Genomic DNA, 23,705 nt, shown 5'->3' with positions numbered 1-23,705 from the left:
TATGTAGTCGTGTTCGTATGTGTGTGAAAGATTTAAGCTAAGATATTATCATATAAGTGTATGTATAAGTACGAGTAGTGTGTATGTATGCATTTACTTTAAATTAGTCTAGAGTCTAAGAGATTTTTATTTTGTTTTTTTTTTCATCATTTTATTTTATTTGCTTTTCTTTTTGGTTTGTTTTTTGTTCTTTTGGGGGCATGCTCACCTTATGTCCGCTTCATATACTTGCCTAAACGTCGCTGTTGCAGCTGCTGTTGCTGATTGTTTTTGTTGTTGTAGTTTTGGGCCACGCCCTCGCCAACGCCAATGCCATGTGGCGCTGAGCAGCGAGGACAACAGACTTAAAATACACTCGAGGATCTGTCGCATACCGGATACCGACAAAATCGCTTTGACGCTACTGTCTCTGCTGGTATTTCTGCTCCTGCTTCTGCTCCTGCTCCTGCTCTTGCTTCTGCTCCTATTTCTGGCTCTGCTGCTGGTCGACGTCGCTGCTGCCGCAGCTGCACAAGTGAGGACCGCATGGAGGGCCTGACAAATGCCAAACTGCAGAAGCACACAAACAGGTACACTAAGAGATAGCGACTTGGAGACATGGGAGGATGTGCTGGTGCCGCGTGCTGCATTGCTGCTGGGAACTCCCCTGGAAACGGAATGAGAAACACCTGTTTAATTTACATCTTTATTGCTGTTCTCATACTCAGACATTGGTTCGAAACGAAAACATTTTAAATAAGTATTTTGTATGTATTTATGTATGTGTGTAAGTGTAAGTGTAAGTGTATTCTGTATACTGTAATGTATTCTTGGCGTGTCCTTGCGTTATATTTGCAGGTTCTGTTTTACTCACAAAGTCAATGTGATTATCATATAGACATTGAAACACAATACCATATAATCCATCTTCAACAATAACAGGATTACCAGCTCACGCAAAGGTGCAAATACAAAAGGCGACAACTCTGACTTGTTGTCGTCGTAGCAACGTTAAAGAAAGTAAAAACAATAAAACTGCGACAAGTTGAAGAAAACACACCGAGTAGAATACAGGATATACAGAAGAAGGAATAGCAACAACAAATAAACAAAAACAGACTTTACCTTAAGCAGAAACACACACACATACTAGAGGCAGAATCAAAACTTGCAACAAGACACAAGTTGCAGCAATGAAACTGAAACCATTGACAGTTCCAACTTAGTTAAAGGCAAGGAGCCGCAGCCCAAGGATACAGTGGTACAAAACTGATTTGCAAAAGTAGCTGAACTATAATATTGCATTATGAAATAAATAAAATATTCAGAAATTTCAGTAGTTCTTAATGCATCTCAAAAAAAAATTTTAATTGAATGAATTAAAAAAAAATATATATTACGACATATTTTTATATATTATTATATAAACGAGAATATATATTACGACATATTTTTATATATTATTCTATATCTTTTAATCTTTTTCTCCACCTGTTTCACAAATTTTCTTAATCCGGAAGATCTTAAGATTTAAATTGATAAAGTATTTAATGATTAAAAAAAGTTATTTTCTTGACAATATACAAGTTTTCAAAATCTTAAATACAAAAAAAATTTGAATTAATTATTTTCGTGCTAACTTTTAACTCGTGTCGAGTCTCTCACACTCCCATCGCTATCACAGTGGGCCCCCCAGTGAGGCAACAATAAAGAGTGAAAGCCAAGTAATGCAGAAACGTGAAGTAAAGCAAAAGAAATGACAAGGGAAAGAGCGAGGGGGAAATAGCAAACAAGCAACTGTCACTAAAAGCAAAGCGCACGCGGAGAATGTGGCCGATGCGAACAATGGGAAAAAACTATAACAACAGCAACAACAACAAATATAACAGAAAGAGCTAGAACAACAGAAATGTTGACGGGCATATAATAATAATAATACATAAAGGCAACAAAACAAAATGTTACGGGCAACAACAATGCAAAGTAGCAGAACAAGAGACACAAACATAATAATAATCAGAAACAAGTGTGCCGAAGCAGTTAACGGAAACAACGCGCATTGCATGCACAATATGGCGACAAATACCACAGTGTGTGTGTGTGTGTGTGTGTGTGTGTCAGTGCCAACACTGTGACATTATCTGGCAGACACCGTTGCGATTCCAACGACAACAACGACGACGATGACGACAACAACTTGACATTAGTGAAAGTCGCAAAGGAAGTGGCATGCAGCAAATAGTCAAGCAGTGAATATAAGCGAAAGACAGGCAAAGGAAGAGGAAGGTAAGGAGGGAGGTAGTGCTGTAGACCAAGCGTAGCATAAACATAATTTTCATGTGCCACGCGCGCTCAGTTACTGCAAAGCACAACCTGACCCAGCTACATTTCCTCTCCCTCTCCCTCCCTATTCGCCCCTCTCACAAGCGAGCAAAATGTCGCAGCATTTACCAAAAGCAAAAACAAAAAAAGAGAGAAAGCAATCCCGTCAACCCTCCGCGTGGTAAGTGTTCTATGTGTAAGTCTGGCTCGTCTATTCGTAGTGCGCCATAATGATTACTGCTGTGCACACAATTTTCTAGGGCAAGGGAAACAGTGTTGCCACCCTCTCTCATTCTGTTTAATTTTCATGCGCGTTATTTGCCAATTTTCACTTTGCGTTAAGAATATTGAATATTGTAACTATTTTCGGTCACCCTTCACTTCTATTTTCGTCGAAGTGCGTCTCTCAATTAGCATAACATATTTCAACACCTTTTGCTACCATGACAACCCCCCAACCGAATCAATATTTTCACACGATTTTATTCTGTTGAAGCTCATTTTGTTCGAGTTTTTCACTCTTTAAACGCCATCGAGTTATTTCCACAACACCTGGCACACCCTACGCTGCTTTACTGTACACCTTTTGGCCTGGTTCATTTTGTGTTACCTTTTTAACTGTGGCTTTAAAACTTTATATGGCTGCCCAGCGACGGTTTAAGTTCCGTTTTAGAATGCAGTTCACAAAAGACGGTTGACGGTTTTCAATACTTAAGCTGCGGGTTGTATTAAGGCATACTCAAATACTTATGTCTGTCTAAAGGTATTAGAAAAAGTGGAAACCATCGACCTTTTCCTTAAGATAATTCTCTTTATTTTATAGAAAACGTACTTAAAACGTATCTTAAATAATATTCCAAATATACACTTCTCTATAAGAAACTGTAACTAAGAATTTCTTTATGTAAGGAACTTCTCTTTAATGTGCTATTTTAATAAAATTCACTCTTTAATGTACTTATCTGCAAGTTTTCTTCTTTAAAAGAAACTTTTTTAAAAAATCTCTGCAATTTCCTATGATTTAACTCTCTAAAAAAAACTTATCTTGCAAACACCATACGCACCCCGAATCAACTATATACCTTTAATTTATTTCCTAAGTTTATTTTACCTACTTATTTCTTTGACTAACTTCAACTATTTAACTCAATTGTGTTTGAAAGCACTTGAAAATTTTGTTTGCTCACACTCATTAAGAGATTCCTTAATACCCAACTCAAAGGAATTCCTTAAGAAGCCTTTCAGTTTGCCCTTCACTTCACTACAGCTCATCTCACGCAATTATTAACTGAAGTTTCGCATCCTTTTAGCTCTTCAACTTGCTAAGATTCACTGTAAGTGCCCTCCCAGGCACCTCTTGATTCATTGCACGGCATTCAAGCATTCAGATTTGCAGCCACAAAGCATTCATAAGCCCGCATTCGCCACAATACCGTGGTGCTTCTAACCCTTTTGTCTTCTTCATTAGCATGCTTTACTTCTGCACTTTTCGTAAGTCCTTGTGCATTCTTCTGGACTGGACTGAGCCAAATCCTCAACGCCTTCAGTCTCTTGCCATTTATATTTTTGACCATCATGCCAAACTTTTGCCATGGACCATTGTACTTTTGTTGACCATTATTAACTTTTCTTCGGGTATATTAACTTTAAATTATTTTGTAGGAGATAATTGTAGTATATTAAAAGAAACTTAGTTCAATTGTTATTAAAATTAAGATTCGATGTCATAAATTTAATTGATTTATCTTTTAAATCTCAACTATTTTCTGTCGGCATTTGATATTAAAATATATTAATAAATGGTTTCTTTTTTACTTTAAATATTTTTTTTTTGATATTTGTAGGATATACAATTGTCGTTACTGTTGAATAAAGGTTATTTTTAGGTTTTTTTTTATATACTTTCATTTGCATTTTCATTTTCATTGCCGAAAATTGTCCTTTGTGTTGGCTTGTGAATGTTGTGTTGAGTTCTCGTTGATTTTACTTACCATTCAGCACATGTACCGTTACGCTTTTGGGCTTTGCATTTGATGGATTACATTGATAATGCCCGGAGTCCGATGGACGCGCTGATTTAATCAGAAGGAATGATGTCGTCGTCTCACCTTTGTTGGTTACTACCGAGACACCGCCTCGGGGCGAATCATAGTTGATTATCTGTAAAGTGAAGAGACCAGAGAAAGAATTACAGTCTGAAGCACTTGAACATTTATGGGTGCACATAAAACACACAAACAAGAAACGAACAACAACAAAAAGTACAGGGTATAAAGAGAGAAAGAAAAGAGCGTGAGAAACATTTGCAATTTGTATGCGAATGACATTTACAATGCCGCATGGACGAAGTCGCATCAAATTAGATTTTATGCGACGTTCATTTTCTAAGCCATAAAACTGTGTGTCCCCAGATTACGCATACGCACTGTTGCACGCAGCTGGAAAATTAAAAACTTGAACAACACCAACGCCAGCGGCCAAATCAAAGGCTAAGGCAAAAACGACGACGAAGGCTTAGAAATATGCATAGGGAAATAAGAAAGATTGCAAACAAAAGCAAAACAATAAAATTAAATCTGACAACAAAAAAAAAAGAGAAAGAAATCTGAAAACTGGCACTAATGGCAACTTCCTATAGAACCCATCTTAAAAGCATGGCAAGCATTGCGCGCTCTATGGAAAATATATTTAACAATAGACAGGACCGTGGGCATCAACCCTTACGAATTCCCAATACAATAAGCTAAAACATGGCCGTGACTAAAGTCCCAAAGCATGAACTGAACTGAAGGAAAAACACCTAAAATGGCAAAACTAAAACGTGGCTCAAACAGCCGCAGGGATGCCACTGACAACAACAACAACAACAACAATAAAAGCAGAGAGAGGGTAGTGTAGGAGGTGCAAAACCAAAATCCATTTAAAACCCTTGCCTCGACGGGTTTTCTGGGATCGTCCCTCGCTTTGGCATAGTGCTTAAATGGCATTTTCTTGCACTCAACTCAAAATAAAACACACACACAGCAAATAAAAAGGGGTGTTAACAAAAAAAGTTTCACAGTTTTTGCCATTGCAAAGCTAATTTAAAAGTTACTAAATTGAAGTATCGTCCCAGATCCCTAATCATTTATAGGTAACGCCTTAATGATGCCCCTAAGTAATTGCCAGTCCAAATTGACAAAATTCGAAAAGTAATAGCAAAAAGAAAAAAAATCGCACTTACAGCATTGTTGTGATTCCAAAATATATAGGCCGGCGGCTCAGGTGAGTTGAGTATGACACAGGTGAGATTTATAGTCGAACCGCTTTCTATATACAAATCTGGTGCGCCGATTATTTCCGTTGACGGCTCTGCAAAACAAAATAGTACGTAAGTATTTATTAAATACTATTTATAAAAATAAAAATAAAAACTTTTATTAACAACTCGTAGTCATTAGGCTTTTGGACTGCTGCAAAATATTTGTATTGTAGACTCATTTTCTAAATTCTATTGCCTTTTGGGCACTTTGCAATGTAAATTTTTATCTCAAATGAAATGGCAATTAGGCAAATACGAAATTTTTACAACGGTTAATTAGAAATTCAAGTGTAATTTAAATGCGCAACAATTTCAAAAGATTTTCTTTGAAATTTCTACTGAATGTGAAGTGCCCATTTAGGCAGCTTCCCCTCTCCCCATCCCTTACCCTTTATACCTCACCATTAACCCTTTATATTTTTTACTTTGCCTGCCCAATGAAGAATGAGTTTTTCCTTTTTACCAAAGCAACAAGTGTCAAACTTTGGGCAACATTTTTGAGAATGGTATTTAATGTTTATGGCGTATCATTGATTGAAATATAACACCAGGAAATTGTTTACCTAAATACAAATGAAAAACTTTGATAAACACAAAAAGAGCTGTTGTTTTATACGTAAGTTGAATACTAATTAGTCTTGGGTTAAGCAGAAAGCTTCGTTTGGGTCAAGTGGCAAGCAAACTCTAATTCTATTGCTGCTTTTTATAGCTGAATTAGTTGTTAGTTCAATAGTTCACATTATTTAGAGAAAAATAAGTCTTCGGTAAACTATATGTATATATTTAAAAATGTTAAATATTTAACATGACCTTCATTATTTAAAATTTTAATTTTTCAAAAATCTAAGTACAATATTTTTAATTAGAAATTTTCATACCTATTATATTTTATGCATTTTTATATTCAAATGTCAAATTAAAAACTTTAAATAGAAAATGCATCTTGAGTTCTTTGCTATTATTTATAATAAAGTACATTATTAAAGTGCATACTCTGCAATTTACTTTGGTAGCTATTCCCTCAGATACTTACCCACAACAGTTAACTGAATGTAGTGACTCATATGGGGTGTTGTGGACACTTGGCACTCGTAAATACCAGAATCGCGGTGTTGCGGATACTTAATCTGAAGCATCCAGTCTTCAGTTTGCGGTTGATGTATAGCCCGAAAACGTTGATCCGATGTATATGTATAACGTCCAACTGTGAGCAGGTGAATGTCTCGATGTCGCACCCATGAAACCTGCAACAACATCTGAAATGGGAAAATAAAAAGAAATACTTGTATTTGTAGTAGAAAGTTTAAAGAAACATTTCATTTGTTCAGGCGATGAAATTTGCATGTTCAGCTTAATTTATTGGGCAAACAGTTTAAAAAGTCAATTTAACGCGCAATCTTTGCAGAGATTTGTGGGTTTACAGGGTATGTTTGCTATTGTTTGCGTCAGTGGCACGTGTAAAATGCAAATTTTATTTTAAAATGTATTTTTTCTTCCCTTCTGAAAGAAAAGCAAGAAAAAGTTTGTCATTCACATACGACATATGACATAACAGAATGCGTCCCTTTTTCTTGTAGAGAAAAGAGGAGGGTTGACTTAGGGTTACTCTGCTACCCTTATCAATGTGGCAAGTGTTGTTGCCTCGTGTCAAATTGAAGGCAACAGTGGGTGTGGCACGCCCATACGCTAATGCACACCTGTTTGGCAACCACCTGCTGTTAACCTGTCTGAGCGCAACATTTTTAAGTAACTGTGATTTAGGGGTGTCTTCCAGCCCTCCTCCACTCCCTCTTCCTGCTGACAATGTCGCGTGTCATACGTCAGCTGTGAGCATTTTCAATTTCAATGACTACAGCTTAGCAACATGCTGCCTGACGACGGCTGACGACGAGAGCGACGGCAAAGTTAATGGACAAGAAACTTAGCTAGGGGACAACTTCTGTTCGAAGCACTTGCTACTTGGCCAGGTTGCTCAGGTGTTTGGCCAAAGTTTTCCTCTTGCCATGTTGCTGTTTAAAGAAAGTTGCATGTAATTAACACCAAATGTTGAAGCAGTTATAAAACAGTCAGCCTTACCACCCCCTTCCCCTACATACATTACCCTCCCCTGCAACTGTCGTTGTCTAAGTTTAAGCTCCCACCAACCGCGAAATTTACTTTGGGCTAATGCTAAAATCAAACCCCCACAAATTCCACGCCCTCTTTTTGCTCCAAGTTTATGCGCATTATGCGTGTTTACAGTATCGTAAAATTTGCGTATCGATTGCAACCCTGCGTTGCCAGCCAAAAAATACTCATTTTTGGTGCTGGGCAAACAACATCAACGAAGAAATCTCAAATTTGACGTTTTTATGGCTCAATTTGCAGAGCGCCAGAAAGTATGCTTCCAAATTTGTTTGGCGCGTGTTAGTCGAATACCCTTTGATTGACATGTTAACGGGGAGTTTTGCTAACTCATTCAACTGTTAAGCCAAGCAACTAATGCTAAGAATTACTGATCTAATTGTGTTTTCTGAGATATTCCCCAACCCAATTTACAGTTTTACTTAATTTAATAGTTAAAAAACTCACAAATTTAAAAATTATTATAAATTCAAGGTATGTCATAGTCATATTGTAATTTACCTATTTAATAACTATTTTACGTAAACCAGTTTCCAATTAATTTTTTGCTTTCAACAGATATTTTTATAGGATACATCTTTAGTCGCTTACTCACTTGCAAATTACATTATAACAAGTTTAAACTTTCTCTGCAGACTTTTTTGTGGCTATGAATTATTTAGAAGCGCTTTGTTTTTTTGTTAATCTTTGTGGGGAGGGGTGCTATCACGCCCCCTTCTAATTCATTACCGCTCGCATTCTGTTATCAGTAGAAGCGGCAGCCGTAAAATGTCGACTCCGACTGCGACTCTAATGAAAAGCGTCATTAATAATGTAGAAAACATCAACATCCGTTTGCTGTTTATCATTACGACCTGCACACATAAAACAGAAGACGGCGGCGTTAATACTCCGATTTTTTTTTGTCGGCTGGCTTAAGTTTCCTTCCTTACCTTCCCTAAATTCTCTACTTCCCTACTCATTTATGGTAAATCTCAGCAGCATCAGCAGCAGCAGTGATGTATTACTTATATGAGGTAGTGTGAGAGACACAGACGGAAATGGAGTTGCAAAGTTCGTTTTTACGTTGGGATCTTTGTGGTTACCTGTACCGTTGCCGTTGCTTTTGTGGCATGCCACAAGGTGAAAGCTAATTAGAGCTTCAGCTGAAAACTGAAACAAATGATGTTTAAGCAGAACTTTGAAAATTGGGTGGAACATTATTTAAATAGGCGTGTGGGGGCTGCAAAACATATTGAAGCATTGAGGGATTACACATTTCTCAAAGAATATTGTCCACTCTTCTTTTTCACGTAAGATGGCAACTTTTTTTAGCTTGAGTTAAATTTAAAAAAAAAAGCTTAAATTTTGTCTTCAAAAACTTTACGCAAAATAACGTCATAGTAAGGTTTTTGTGAAATATCTTAAATCAATTATATACTTTCTATCAGGGACCATAACTGTTATGAGGAATATCCAAAAAAAAATCACTTTTAATGGTTATTTTAAGACTTTTATTTTAAAAATACAAATTAATAGTTACTTTTATTGAAAAAAAAATAAAAATTAAAATTAATCATTATTTTCGGTCCCTGCTTTCTATAAGTTTTCATTTAAATTAATATAATTAAAATTGAAATGAACTCAATTGCATTCATATCAATAATTTAGTTTAAACTTTCTAAAAGCCTTAATTAACTCGTTGATGATCGATGAAGTTATCCAAACTAATTGGCATCCAATGAAGTTGTTAGACCGCCTGTCTTTCTGCCTCCCCTTCTGACCCGACCTACATCTTTCACATGCGTTGAAAGCTATCTAATTCAGTGCCAACAAAAAACTTTTCAACCCCTTCCAGCAAGAACCCCCATCAACTGGGGTCTACTGGGGGTCTACTCTCGAATTTAATAATCACGCAAATTAGTTTTCGAAACCGCAACTCAAACAGAGGCAAGCCGTGGCAAGGACTAACCATCAAACCGTCTAACCACCTAATCGTATGTGCAGGTAAGCCCAGGGAGGGAGAGAGGCAGAGAGACAGAGAGAGAGAGAGAGAAAGAGTCCTTCGTCATGTAACATATTATTATCGGAAAATAAGCACGGGGGCAGGCGCCGTACAGGAAATAACGGAAACCGAATGACTACGGCGCAGTTTGCAAAACTAAAACCCACCCAAAACACAACAGCAACAACAACAAACTAAACTGCAAAAAAATGTAACAAAATGAAAGCTTTCACATTTCTCTTTTTTTTTGTGTTATTTTGTGTGGAGGTTCCCAGCAGTCGATTTGAATAGTTGGCCAGGTTAGGTTTGGTTTTGGCTTTGGCTGAGGCCTAGGCCGGAAGTGTTGTGGTGTTGCCGGGAATGGGGGAGATTGTGTTTGTGAAATGTTTTGCGGCATTTCCTTCCGCACACAAACACACACACACACACACACACATACACAGTCGAAATGAGAAAGTTGAATAAAGTAAAATCTGTTTCCTGTTTCGGTATAATTAATCATTTTGTTTGGCAGCGGAACAATTAGCCAAAAGCCGCCATGTGGGCGCAGTTTACGTGCTAATTAGCTAAAAAACACATGCAACTACATCCCCTACACTGTTACAAATCACATTTTGATGGCACATAATGACATAACAATTGCATGAGAAATTCATTCGCAAGAACTTACCGTTTTATTGCCCAAATTCTTGACGCGACAATTCAAATATGCCGTCTTGCCCAGCAAGGCGGTGACATTCTTGGAAGCACCCTTGTCGAAATAGGGACCACCATTGCGGGAATCGTCGATCAGATCGATGCTATTGCGATTAATACCGGAAGCAGCTGCTGGCGATGCTATTGAGTTGCCTTTGTGCAAACTGCTGCTGACAATGCCGCTGATTGTTGTGGTTGTTGTTGTCGTCATCACGGAGTTGGCATTCGATTTGGAGCTAGAACTGGAGGTGGAGCTGGAACTGGAGCTGGCACTGGAACTGGAACTGGAGTTGATGTCAGTTGTCACTGCGCCACTGTTTGTCGCATGACCATTTTTGTTACTTCCGTTGCTGTTGGTTGTGCTGGTCATGCTTCCGCTTCCGGTCACACCATTGGCAGCAGCAGCAGCAGCATCGCCTTCATTTGGTATGGCATTGTTGCTGCTGCTCATATCCTTTGATTTATATGAGTCACGCTGTGCGGCGAGCACTGCAATAGAAATATAAAGCACAAATTTATTTATATATGCTTGAGCATGGAAAGAAAATGACATGAATAACTCGCAATTAAAGTTGAGACAACTAAAATGCTACAATATTTAAAATGTCTCACATTTGATTGCATGTGTTACAATACTTGTTGAGGAAATCATTATTGTAATTACATCCGTTACATATTTTGAAAATGCTCTGTCTTTCATTTCCGCAACAATTTCAGCAAATTTCATGCTCAAATTATATCACACAACATTTCATCACGGAAATGAAATTTAAAACTTGAACAAAATTTATCACACATTTGTTAAAGTTGTGTCTAACTTATCCTTAAAAGGATGTTTGGCCTAAGAGACAGAATAGTTCTCTTTATATTAAATTAATAAAAGCCAAAGTAGATTAAAACTATATGTCTAGGCTAAAATATAAAAAGGGATGATACTAGTGACGAAATAGTCTGAAGAATTGTGATGGTATAGTTTGTTAACTAGCGTCGTAAGAAAATTAATTAAATTATATGCCTTTGTAGGCCCGCGGGACTTTTCAAAAAATCCACAGGCTTCGAGCCTGAAAATCGTAAACGAGCCTTTTTTTCGTTCGGACCCGGGCCGCAGCGAATTCACACTTTCTTTTTATATGAATTGATACATTTTTTTCTGTAATAATTCGCTGTTAATATCATTAACGCATTTATTTGATCGATTTGCATCGATATTTTTATTAAGCTTAATTTTTTACCTATCAAATGCGTAAATAAGAGGAAAAAAATTTGAATCAGTAAAACTTGCATAGAAAAATATCAGGTTTCTACAAAACAACAAGTAAATTTCAAATTTTGTTCGATTTAAAAAAAAAATTGAGTTTATGGAAAAAAATTTTAAATTTGTTTACATTATTTTGTAATTTCGGGCCGGAGTCGGCCCTTTGAAAATATGACCGGGCCGGACCAGGCTTAAAATATTGAATTCGGGCCAGGAACAGACCTTAAAAAGAAGACCCATGTCCATCTATAGATGAAAGAGCTCTGAAATAATATTTTATGTAATCCAATGACAACAGACACGACTTATAGTAAAAAAAATAGGTTTTTATAGTAATAAAAAAGCGAATATTTCTTTTTCGATTGATGGAAATCAATTCATCCTTATTTAAAAAAAAATACAATCGGTGTCTTTGAAATCGTAAAGTTTCTACATACTATATGCAAATATTTAAACAACAGAATATCAGTAAAATGGTAGGTGAAGAAAGAAGAAGTTGAATAGTGATGACAGAATAAAATGGCTGTTGATTAAAGATCAAGTCTGCCTAGTGATAAGTTGATATGTTTTACGGGTGATTAAAGATTTTGATTTGCAAGTGATGATAAAATAAATCTATACTCCGTTTATAGTAAAAACGCTGATGAAAAAGCATTCTGCTATAAATTAGAAAATAGCTTTTAATAGCCTCTTCTAAAAGTTGCCCAACTTTATAATTGGCTGAAATGCTTTTGCTGCGTCTCAAATGTCTGTTGGAGTCAGCTCCATATCAATATCGTTAGCATAATTGTTCAATTAGCTCAGTTTGTGGCCAAAACTGTTGTTTAACTTGTTGACCCAAACTGTTTTTGTGTTTTAAAATCCAATGCACAGCACATTGTTAGTTTTCCATCGAAAACACATTGTTGTTACTTGGCTCGAATACCTTGCAACCATTTAGGTAATTAGCAAATTACGCACGCGTATATACACATATAGGAATACACACACACACACACACAGAGAAAAACAAAGCTGCCAACATGCGTCGTTCATGAGGCATAAACTTTTGTTTTGTACTTTTGTTTTTGTGCTTTACGTTTATCAAATTTTCATGTTTTTACCACAGCAACAACCACATGCTACATACTTGATTGTTGTTGCTGTAGTTGTTGTTGCTACTTAGTTACGAGCCATTTTTATCCACCGCCATTTATCCCATCACTTAGCAGCGTTCAGAGCAAGGACGATGCTCAGAATGACGCCGATACGTCTGCTAGAGAACTACACACACACATACACTTGGGTATGTTTCATATCATAAGTGTGCATGTGCGTGTGTGTGTGCGTGTGTGTTTTGAACACTTGATACGCTTATTACGCTCAGGCAAGAAGACTTTTTATGGCACACAGCGAGCTGCGTTGGGCGACCATTTTATAGTTGGCAGCCACTGACTTTATTAGATTAAACATGTTGTGCACGTTGGGCCAAGACAGTCAGCTACACTGAAAAAATAGACCAACTTATAAAATCACGAGCATGCATCTTAAATATTTTATTCTTAAAATAAGAACATTTCAAAACCATTTTACTTATTTTATGAATATTAATCTAAACACTCAAAGTTCATAATGCAAGAATACAAATCTTAAATTGTTCGGAAAGTGTAAATATGTAATATTTCATGTAAAATAAATGGTGGCCCCGTGGTGCTCTGGTTAGAGAAACCGCTTCAGTTGTCCGGTTCGAATCCCACTATAAAATTACTAAGACAAAATAAAATCTATGTAAATCAAAATTTAAAAAAAAGAACATTATTCAAAAATAGTTTTCAATCTTTTTTTATTTTTTGATTTGAATTTCAAGAACATTTATTCTTAAAATAAGAACTTGAGCTTATTTAAAATGTTCTTAAAACCAAGATAATTTCTCTTTAGACCAAAATTCTTAGTTTTGAGACCAAAATCTTGATTTTAGAACATTTTTTTTATTAGTGTAGACACAGGACAGGACACACACACCCAGACAGTATTTATCAGAGTCGTTTGTTGCTGTTGCTAGCAACCCTTGGCCATGTTTTGGACAGATAAGTCGCATATCCTTGTTGTTGTGTTCAGTTGTATTGACAGCATGCCCGCCAGACCTAGCAACAACAACAACCACAGCAACAACAATAACAACAACGTTGACTTTCATGTTAGTTGTTCAATTGCCAAGCCCAACATTGTTGCTAATAAGTTGAAGTTGCCTTTGCCATTGCAGCAACATCAAAATCCCAACTGACTTTGGCCATCACGCCCTCGTCACTTCCTCTGGCTTTCTCTTGCCCCTTCTTTTTCTACTGCCCGGCTTCATGATGTGTCTGTCTGCGAAAACAACATGATAAATAAAGAGCCGCTGGCTAGAAATTAAAATAAATTGACTGCTTGGGATGCGGCAACCGCAGCGGTAATGGCAATAGCGACAGCAAACAACAACAACAACAACAACAATAACAGCTACAAGCAACAAAAACAGTCACAACAACAAGAACAACAATAAATTAGAGCTTCAAAATTTGTTGCTTAAAAGCGCCCAACAGAAATCAAAAAGTCATGTGCCGGGTTGTTCCGACTAAGTCAACGTCAGGCGACCGCAGGGCGTGTTCCTTGTTGCATGTTGTTGTTGTTTGTACTATTGTTTTTCTTTTTTATTTTTGTTGCTGTTGCTCTTGTTGTTGCTGCTGTTGTAGCTACGCCCGCGCTGTTATTATTAACATGACGCTGTTCATGTCAGAAACATTTGAAATGTCAAAACTTTTTGCTCGCTTTCTTTTCTCGACACGGCTTTGTGTGTTTCAGCATGTCTATTTGTGTGTGTGTGTGTGTGTGTGTGTGTGTGTTTGTGTGTGACGTCTCGCAAAACTTTTAAATTTTTAAATGCACTTAAAAAATTAGAAATCGTTGTTGTTTCTCCTGCCTCGCTCGTTTTCACCTCGACCAAAAAATTGCCAAAATGTAAAAGTTCTTTAAATATTTAAAGGTATAGCGTTTTAAGCTGCGTATCTTTTATTGCCAAGTTGTCTTTTTCTTGGTACGAAAACATAAAAGATTGCGCAAAGTATGGCAAAAAAAAAAAAAAACAGAAATTGAACGAGGAAAGTCGTACAATGACTGTGACTGTTATTTGAATATTTGTTCATTCAACTTTTGCTTTTGATTGGGGGATGCCCGTCATTTGACAGTTGACAAAACTGCTGCAAAGTTTGTGTGACTCTTCGCAAGGCTTCCATAACTTGATAAAGTGCGTTCTATTATTGTATGGATAAAGTGGGCAAATTTGGATAATTGCTAAAAAGTTTTGAGTTGTTAAACAAAATTATTTCCATATGCTGCTGAAGTTAAAAGAGTAAATTTTTAAATGTTTTTACAATAAGGATAAGTTAACATAAAGTGGTGTTTATTTAAATGAGGTCAAATCGCTTAGAAACACACCACAGATAAGTAAAGTTAGCATTTAAGTAGCGCGGATAATACCGGATAACGCTGGATAAGTTTGGACAACATTTCAGCGCACTTTAAATATTTATTTTTGGATAAGTTTGGATTACCACGGATAACTTAGGATAACTGAAATTTTGATTGAGTTGCTCAGAAATTTTAATGTGGTTATGTGGTTAATAATTTAAAGATTAATTAAAAATACGAATTTATTTGATTAGCTGCAATATTGCAGAATATTGTATGTGCATTCAATTAACAAAGATAATCGAATAAAGAGATTCATCTATAATAGAGTGTGCTCTGCTTATGTATTCGACTGCACAGTTCATTAAAGACTAATGATGATTTTGGCGCCATCTGCTCCACTCAGGTGGCACGAGGCACAGAGGCGGACTCGTCATTAGGCAAGCGCACGGCATATGAAAAATGAAACTAAAATGAAAGCCTAACCACAAATACACACACACACACACACACACACGCACACACAGAGAAAGTAAGAGAGATACTCAAATTCAGATACTCACGGATTTGGCACACACACATACCCTCTCAATCAGAGCAGAAGAATCGCTTGGGAGTTGGATATAGGGCCACCTCTGCTGTTCTGGCCAAAACATTGATTTCCCAAGACTTTTCAGGCACACAAAATTAATTACCTAACCTAAAAACTCAGCCCAAAAGGCGGCAACTGGAATTATGTAAGGACGAAAGGAAGCGTTTAAAAATGCCAAGTCGGCATGGCAGCCTGACAGCACAGAGAGAAAGAGAGAGAGAGAGAGAGAGGAATAACTGAATATCCAACACTTATTGCCCGATTTTTTCTTGCTGACTCATTGGGCATGACAACGAAATGAATGATATCGAAAATCGAAATCAATAAATGAAATTGGTCAAATCAATTTGACAACAATTGCAATTTGGCTTCAACAGAACTGGAGCACGAAAATTTGATTAAACTGGCAGCAGGCAACTAGCGATGGGATTCAAAATAAGTATGAGATACGTGTAGAATGAAACAAATTGAATGTGCTCGACTACGTTTTACCCTGTAGCCAATGCTGAATTAATGAATTACTTCTGCTTGTTCAAGTTTCACTAGCTTTGCTGTTAAATGAAGACAGCGATGCTTCTAAAACCTACTGTATACTCGTTATTTTTAAAATCTTCTGACTTTCATAACATATTTAAGATAGCTCCACTCGACTCGAATCTATTTAAGAAAACTAGGAGATATCATTTGTACATTTAGTCTCCATTTTCGATGGCGGATTAACACTCATTGTAATCATTCAAATTTCTGACTAAGGTATTATAATGGGCCTAGAAAAGCCAAAGTGTGTCAGATCTTTGATCTGAAAGTCGCCTCAACATAACCTATCATATCAAATTTAAAATTTGTGATTTTCGGCAACTTTTCTAATTTTTGAAGTGTTTATGATTTTAATTATATTCAAAACCTTATTTTGATATTATTATATTATATAATAATGTAATATACACCATTCATTCTTTTTTATACTACTTTCATTTATTGAGACCCAAGGCGATATCCAAGATATTATTTAGCAATTTTAATGAAATTTTAAATTTCGGTAATGACGGAAAAATATGTTTGGTATTCGGCATATTGCGCAAGAAGGTTCCGAATCCTTATACTCAAAATTAGCTTTTGCCGAATGCCAAATACTATTTTTTATTATTCATGTACTAAAATTAATATCGTTTATCACAAAATTGGATATCAGAATTTTTGGGGCATGGAAAGACTTTCGTCACTAGACTTTTACCTCGTAGAGATGTTTGTTGGAAGACAACAAAGCATTGCATAAAGTTATATAAATCTATTAATCCGTAAATTACAGGGTATTCTGAGAATGAGACAGACAGAAAACTTACCTCCATTGCCGGATATCACAACGATAATAACGACGAGCATGCTAAGCATTATCAGTGCGCGCTGGCAGCTGCAGCAGTCAACGGTTGTGGTGTTGGTGGTGGTGGTGGTGGTGTTGGTGTTGGTGTTGGTGGTGCTTCTGCTGCTGTTGGTGGTTCGACAGCTCCTGCTGCTGCTGCTGGTGGTGGTGCCTATTGTGGAGCAGGTTGGCAATAGCCGTGTGCAATCTTGCTCCTCTCCTAGCAACTGTTGCGATTCCGAGTACGAGTTCAGTTTCAAATTCTGATTCAAAATCGAATTCGTGTGTCGTTGCCGTTGTCGTGTTGTTGCTCGTTGTTTTAAATTCGTTCGTTGCTGTCGCTGTTGGTATTGTTGGTGTTGTTGCTGCTGCTGCTGCTGGCGCGCTTCCATTTGAAAAGTTGCCATAATATTTCAAGTCGTCTTTGTGGGGTTTATTGGGGGCACTCACTAGTCAGTCACTCACTGGCTTTGCTATGGCGCACTTGAGCCTAGTTGAGAATGGTTATTTTTTTGACGTTGCTGGTGCACAACATTGGGGCGTGGCTGGTCGCCTTATTAGCGCCTGCCATTCCGCCGCTTGATGCGTGAAATTGGCGAGCCAGCTTACAAATTGCTCGGCTACAAGGATGCTGAAACTGCCGAGCCTCCTAGCCTCCACGTCCTGCCAGAAGCAAACTACTTTGCATTTGTTCTGCTCGGCTGGTGCTGAGAAATCGCCGTCATTTTTCCAGCGATTTATATTCTATTTAATTTCAGTTTAACACGATATCACTGGATATCACTTCATCTTCATTAGCGGCTATAACTGCCGCTGCCCGTGTTGGGCACAGCGTGTTCCTTGTTCTCTGATTGCGTTTGTCCTTTTCCTCCTATTCGTCCTTTGTCTTTGTTTTTATTCGGTGACAGCAGCTGCAATGACAGAAAGAGCGAAAGAAAAAACATTTTGTGAAAGGCGAGCGTTAAAATGTTTGGAATTTCATTAAAAATTCAAATGTCAAAGTCAAAATAAATGGAAATTTGTGCGTGTGCCGGCACGTGCTGCTGTCGTTTTTGCCACTGCATCATCCCCAGCAGATACCCTATGTAGGACTACCAGCTATCTAGTACATAGGCACCTAGCCAGTGTGCGGCAACAACGCAGATATTTTGTATTATCTTTGCCACGCGCCTCGTCTTCTTTGTTTGTTTGCTTTATGAATGTGTTTCTCGAACACAAAAAATGCCAAATGTTTTTACTAAGCGAAATGTTCCCCCAAAAATGATAATCGAAGCTTGCAGTAAAATGGGGGAAAAAACCAGCGGACAACAAAAAAATTTTATAATGGAAATCTATGCGATTTTACTTAAAGAGCGCTCGCTTTACATTAAAAGAATTTTATTAAAATTTGTGGCATTCCCATTTCAAAAGGGTTTTAACAAGTTACAAAAATAACTGTGGATAATTGATGTTTTTAAAAAAATGTTTTCCATTTACATTTAAAAATATTATACAAGCTATTATTCAATGAAAATTAAAGAGAGAGAGGGAGAGGGACAGCGAAAATAAAGTAATTAAAAACTTAAAATGCAAACAAAATTCTTGGATTAATTTTTTTTCATGGGCTTTATTATCAATGGGAATATTATCATTTGAACAATCGGACGAGAGTCCAGCTCTTGTTGGATTAAATTCGATTTTTTACAGTTTGAACTTTATTACCAACAATTAATGATATAAGCAGACTCTTTTAATAAAAAAAAATAATTTACCAAACCTATAGAAATACAACAATTATCCAATTCAAACACGTAGTACAAACTCAAATTAATGAAAATTATTACTCTTACAGTTTCTGACATTTTTAAAAAAGTACTTGCATTTTAATGCGTTTGAGTTTAGCAGCTGTTATACTGACAGTCAACAGTTTTATTATTGCAAACTTTTAGTATGAAACTCAAAAGTACGAGGTTTTTTAAGCTTTAAAATTTAACATACTTGTGGAGAATGTATTAATGTCAGAAATTCTAACGAAATTCCCATAGTGCATGACAATCAACAAGCAGCCGAGTTTTTGTAGGGCAAGCAAAAGGCATTCAATTTTCATTTGCAATTAGGTAAGTTGCTAATTCAGTATTTATAATTACTTTAATTTAACTTTCTCTCTCGAGAATTTGTATTTATATAGAAGCTGCCCTCCTCCGTCGGCTACACGCCTGCTTTCAAAAACTTGTACTAATGTAAATATGATTCTATCATACTTGAGAGTCTCAAGTTGAGACTCTGTAAAGTCGCCCATTGCGGATTCAATTATGTCCTCTTAGTGACTGTAAAACAAATTTTATAAATTCATAAATAAAAACCATTTTCAATCCAACAGCAAAATAAGTAGACACACAAAAAAAATGGTTGATAAAGTGTTTAGCAAAACGAAAACAAAGTTAAAATAAGTATAAAAAATAAGAGCAAAAGTTCCATTTAAAACTGTCGAGTTGAGCCAAATCTCCAACGCTACATAAAACTTTTTGCCTAGCTTTAAAAATGACGGGAAAAATGTGGAAAAAGAGAAAAGCTGCTGCTGGCTGGCAGATGGAATGTTGGCAGAGCTTGACGTCAAGATTCGGGCAACGCCTCGCAGGCATTTCATCTAGCTGGATGCCTGACAGACCACAACAATGGAGACAGTGTGCAAAGTGCGGTGGCAAGGTGAGTCAACTGGCTAAGGACTCGGCTTTACTATTTTTTGTTAGTTGTAATTAGTGTCAAGGTTCACGTTGCGTCGTTGCGTATACGCTGCGTGGGTCGAGGACAACTGCAGTCCGTGGACAACAGTCGATGTCCCCGACGGGTGAGGGGGGGAGGTGGGGGCTAACCGTGTGGCTTAAGCTGCGTAAGCACGTCACGTTGATGGGGGCATTAAGTTGTAAGTGCCTGGGCGTGATCAGGACAACCGCCCATTTCACGATGCATAATTAAAGCACGACGCCTCATTATAATTTCCATTAAAAACTGCGTCAATGCCTCTGGGAAATAACCACAAAATGTCCGAGGTTCTGTAACAGTTGCTCGTTTCCGTTTCGCTTTGGCTTTAACTCGTTCCGAGACAAATGCTCATATTATTATATGGGTCATTGACAGCGATGACAGCTGTCAGTGGCGTCAGCTGGCAGATTCCACGCCCCCGATCTGCCAGCTGACACTGGCCTTTCATTTAATTAATGAAATATTCATGTCGTTTAATTATATTTGATTAAAAACAATGCGCACATTGGTCAACTATAAATTTACTTTAATTATGTGGCGCCCTCTGTTGACGCTTTATATAAGTGCATACACATGTTCGTTTCTTTTGTTTTCATTCAACATTTATGATATGCATAATAAATTAATGTTTTTATTGCAAGTAATAATGCAATATTTTTTATTCCTTTGTTATACATGTTTTTTATTTATTTTACATTTCAAATTTCAAATGAATATTTGTAGTATCATACGCTCGACTTAAATATACTCCGCAAATATTTTTTCTACCACATGTACAATTTAATACTAGATCTTTGTACCCTCTCAGCTATTCTCTGACTACAGGGTGTTAAAAAAAAAAATTGACATATTTTCTGTAAATAAAATTTTAAATAAACACACACATACAAGCAATTTCTCAACAAAGGGTTAATCCGGATTGGCTTCAAACAAAAATATTGAAACATTGTATTGATATTAAAAACTATGGAAATTAAAATGTCCAAGCAATATGCAAATACATACTCATAGTTTTTATTGATTATCTTTGTTGTATTGTAGCCAGAAAAGATTAAAAATGAAATTAAAATTTTAAAAATTTCACATTTTGTGTTATTTAATATTTGCTATCACACATACAGACGATACAAAGGTTATAATATCAATGATATATTTGTGTGAGGATAAGTGAAGCCCTTTGTTTAAATGTTTTCTGTTCTTACACATAGTATATCGCTTATTTATGTATTCAGGTCTCTGGAGCAGATATGATAACTTGACCTCTTTTATGCTTTGTAGAATAAGAGCACAGCTTGTAAATATTCGGTCTTTAAGCTTATTTGCGTTGATCTGACGCATATGAAATGTGCATACAAAATAAGCTTTTACACTGAAAATCTAGATTGAGTAATAACGAAAATTGAATAATAAGCTTTGGTGAATTTTAATTTATTTAAGGAAAACAATTTTAAAATTTGAAGAGATTGATTTATGAGCTAGATAAAGGATTTCTAGCTTGGTAAAACTTTTGTGCTCAGTTTAAAGATGAGCTTAGGCTGAATATAACCGAAAGATTACTTAAATATTACCAACTCTATAATATGAACTGCCTACAGTAGAACTAACTTTTAAATATAAAAATATCCGATTTTTAGTATAAGTATATACATATAATTTTATAGGAAAATGTTTATTCTTCCCATTCGAAATATCATATGATATGATATATTATCACATAACAGAATGTAAGCCATTTATTTTAAGTTTCTTTGTTAATATTAAGCTTTTGTTTTTTAATAAATGCATATTTCCCTTAAGCTGATAAATGTTTTTAATCCTTTTTGAATGCAACTGCCAAATTGCTTTTCGATAATCTTTCAGTATTGGCACCTTTCAATTAATGGCAACTCAACAAGTTGGTTAAGCAAACAAAGGCCTTGCTTAACGACCAGTTGAAGTATTTTTATAATTAAATTGGGAAACGCTTAAAGTTACCCTCATTTGTCCGGGTCAGTTGACCCCAGGAGGCAACCACTCCAACCCAAGGAACAAGTTGACCAGCACAGTGTGTCATCATCAAATAAACCACCAACGAAGTTTGACAAAATCAAAATTATGAGGCACGTGCCTGCTGTTAAAACAAACCCAAAGTATAATGTGTAAAAGCCACCCCTCAAGGACGCAATTTTGTGGTTATTTCTATTTTTTTATTTATTTGTTGTGTGTCGAGTAAAGATTTAATACAATAGACGATTATCAGTATTATCCAGGCAATAAAATACGAAATTATCGGCTAATTAGCTTACAGAATAAATTAAATTTACCTTTGTAATTATGGTCTGATATTAGTAGTAGTAGTTGATGTTATTGTGCTTGTTGTTGTTTCTCTCGGGTTAACACAAATTGGTATTCCAATTAGCCAGCTCGTCAGTTGATGGTTTGTTAAATTATTAATTGTTATTTACGACTGTTATTGACTTTAAACACTGATCCCTATTTTATATTGCTGAAGACGTTAAAAATGCTTTAAAATAACATTGAAACATTGAAAATCAAACCAAACCTAACAAAAAAAAAGGGATACAATTTCACTGACATGGGGACTTAGTCCTTTGTTCTCTGTCCACACAAGCGGGTTGAGAAAAAAACTGTAGCATAAAATACGGCGTAAAATTACTTCTTTATCCCTTTTTTTCTGTGATGTGTTGTGCTTGGGTGGGAAACTCACAGGTTGCCACATGTGTCGGAAAAGGCAACCCTTCATGCATTTAATGTTTGCCTTTTTGGAGCTGTCTGCGGCGCCGGGAAAGCAATTTTATTAGAAATGCAAATCGTTATGGATATGACTTGGCTTTAATTTATGTGACAGTTCCGGCCGCTCAGGACGAAAGCCAAATGCCAACAGAACAAACATCAAATTATTTACACATCGTATTTGCATTTTGGGATATGAGAATATTCATTTGACTATTTATTCATTAACTTAATGTATTTACAGAAGTTAACAGAGTAGTTTCGAATTTCAGAACCTAAACAATTCCACTTTGGTTATTGTAAAGATCATTGCTCCAAAAAGTAGACTATAATTTTTTTTTAATTTAAAAATTGAGTAGAGAACAAAATGTGGGACATTTTTGAGTATGTTTTGAACAACTTTTCGCTGTAAATTTGAAATAAAAAAACCATATTCCAGTTGAGGTACTTTAAGGTATATAGCAGCTATAAGAAACAGCTGCCACCAGATTAAAAAAACACACACACAATAGGCCAAAAGTTATTCTTATGCGGCCTTCAGTGTAAACAACAAATGCAAAACAAAGTTGGGTAATATTTTGGACATCTTTGGCCTTGGCTGGGCAAACGCCCACGTGCTGAAATCAGATGAAATGTGTTCCCAGCCAGTCGATGTTGTGTCACCTACATATAGTACATATTTTTTTAAGTATTTTTAAACAGTCTTTGCAACACTTTTTTTATTGATGTCGTTTTTAATCACTAGATTAAGAATTACTTTTGTGGATATTCATAAGGATTTCGCACAATATTCACACACTTAGTGTTGCATATTTAATTGCAGCAGCATCCTTCCTCTTTCTCTATCGCACACGTTTGCTCTCTTTCTTTCTCTCGCTTGCATTTGCTTGATTGCTACTTTAGTTGATTTATTTATTTACCGTTATAATGCACATTGAACAACTTTTACTTTCGACTCGTTGCCGCACCTAAAGCACACACAGCACAACGCGCGTATATGTATGTGAGTGTGTTGGTATATGTATTTGTGTGTTTGAGTGAGTTTATATGTGTGGGAATTGGTGAATTGTCCTTACACTAGGCCAAAGCTACCGTTGTTCCGATACTACCGTTAGAACGACCGAACGAAACGACTGCACTAAATATACTGAAATAAGCACTCGAACACACCACAACAAACGAGCTTCCGAA

General features: G+C 36.4%; 1 protein-coding gene and 1 long non-coding RNA gene across 2 annotated transcripts; both read right to left on the bottom strand.

Annotated features, from left to right (window-relative positions):
- Nucleotides 1-209: 209 nt before the first annotated feature.
- LOC117792449 (zwei Ig domain protein zig-8) lies at nucleotides 210-10,617 on the bottom strand. The gene is made up of 5 exons (XM_034632604.1): nucleotides 10,381-10,617; nucleotides 6,636-6,858; nucleotides 5,525-5,652; nucleotides 4,293-4,461; nucleotides 210-322 (listed from the first exon to the last, which is right to left on the bottom strand). Exons 1-5 carry the CDS (start codon nucleotides 10,615-10,617, stop codon nucleotides 210-212), a joined length of 870 nt encoding a protein of 289 aa, XP_034488495.1.
- Nucleotides 10,618-17,546: 6,929 nt separating this feature from the next.
- Nucleotides 17,547-23,657, bottom strand: LOC117791724. Its single transcript, XR_004618099.1, has 2 exons — nucleotides 23,435-23,657; nucleotides 17,547-17,950 (listed from the first exon to the last, which is right to left on the bottom strand). It is a non-coding gene; the product is annotated as an uncharacterized LOC117791724 (long non-coding RNA).
- Nucleotides 23,658-23,705: the final 48 nt, after the last annotated feature.

This window comes from Drosophila innubila, assembly GCF_004354385.1.
Source record: "Drosophila innubila isolate TH190305 chromosome 3R unlocalized genomic scaffold, UK_Dinn_1.0 2_E_3R, whole genome shotgun sequence".
Taxonomy (NCBI): Eukaryota; Metazoa; Arthropoda; class Insecta; order Diptera; family Drosophilidae; genus Drosophila; species Drosophila innubila.
Note: the sequence above shows the minus strand (reverse complement) of the source record. Positions and strands in the feature narration are given on the sequence as shown.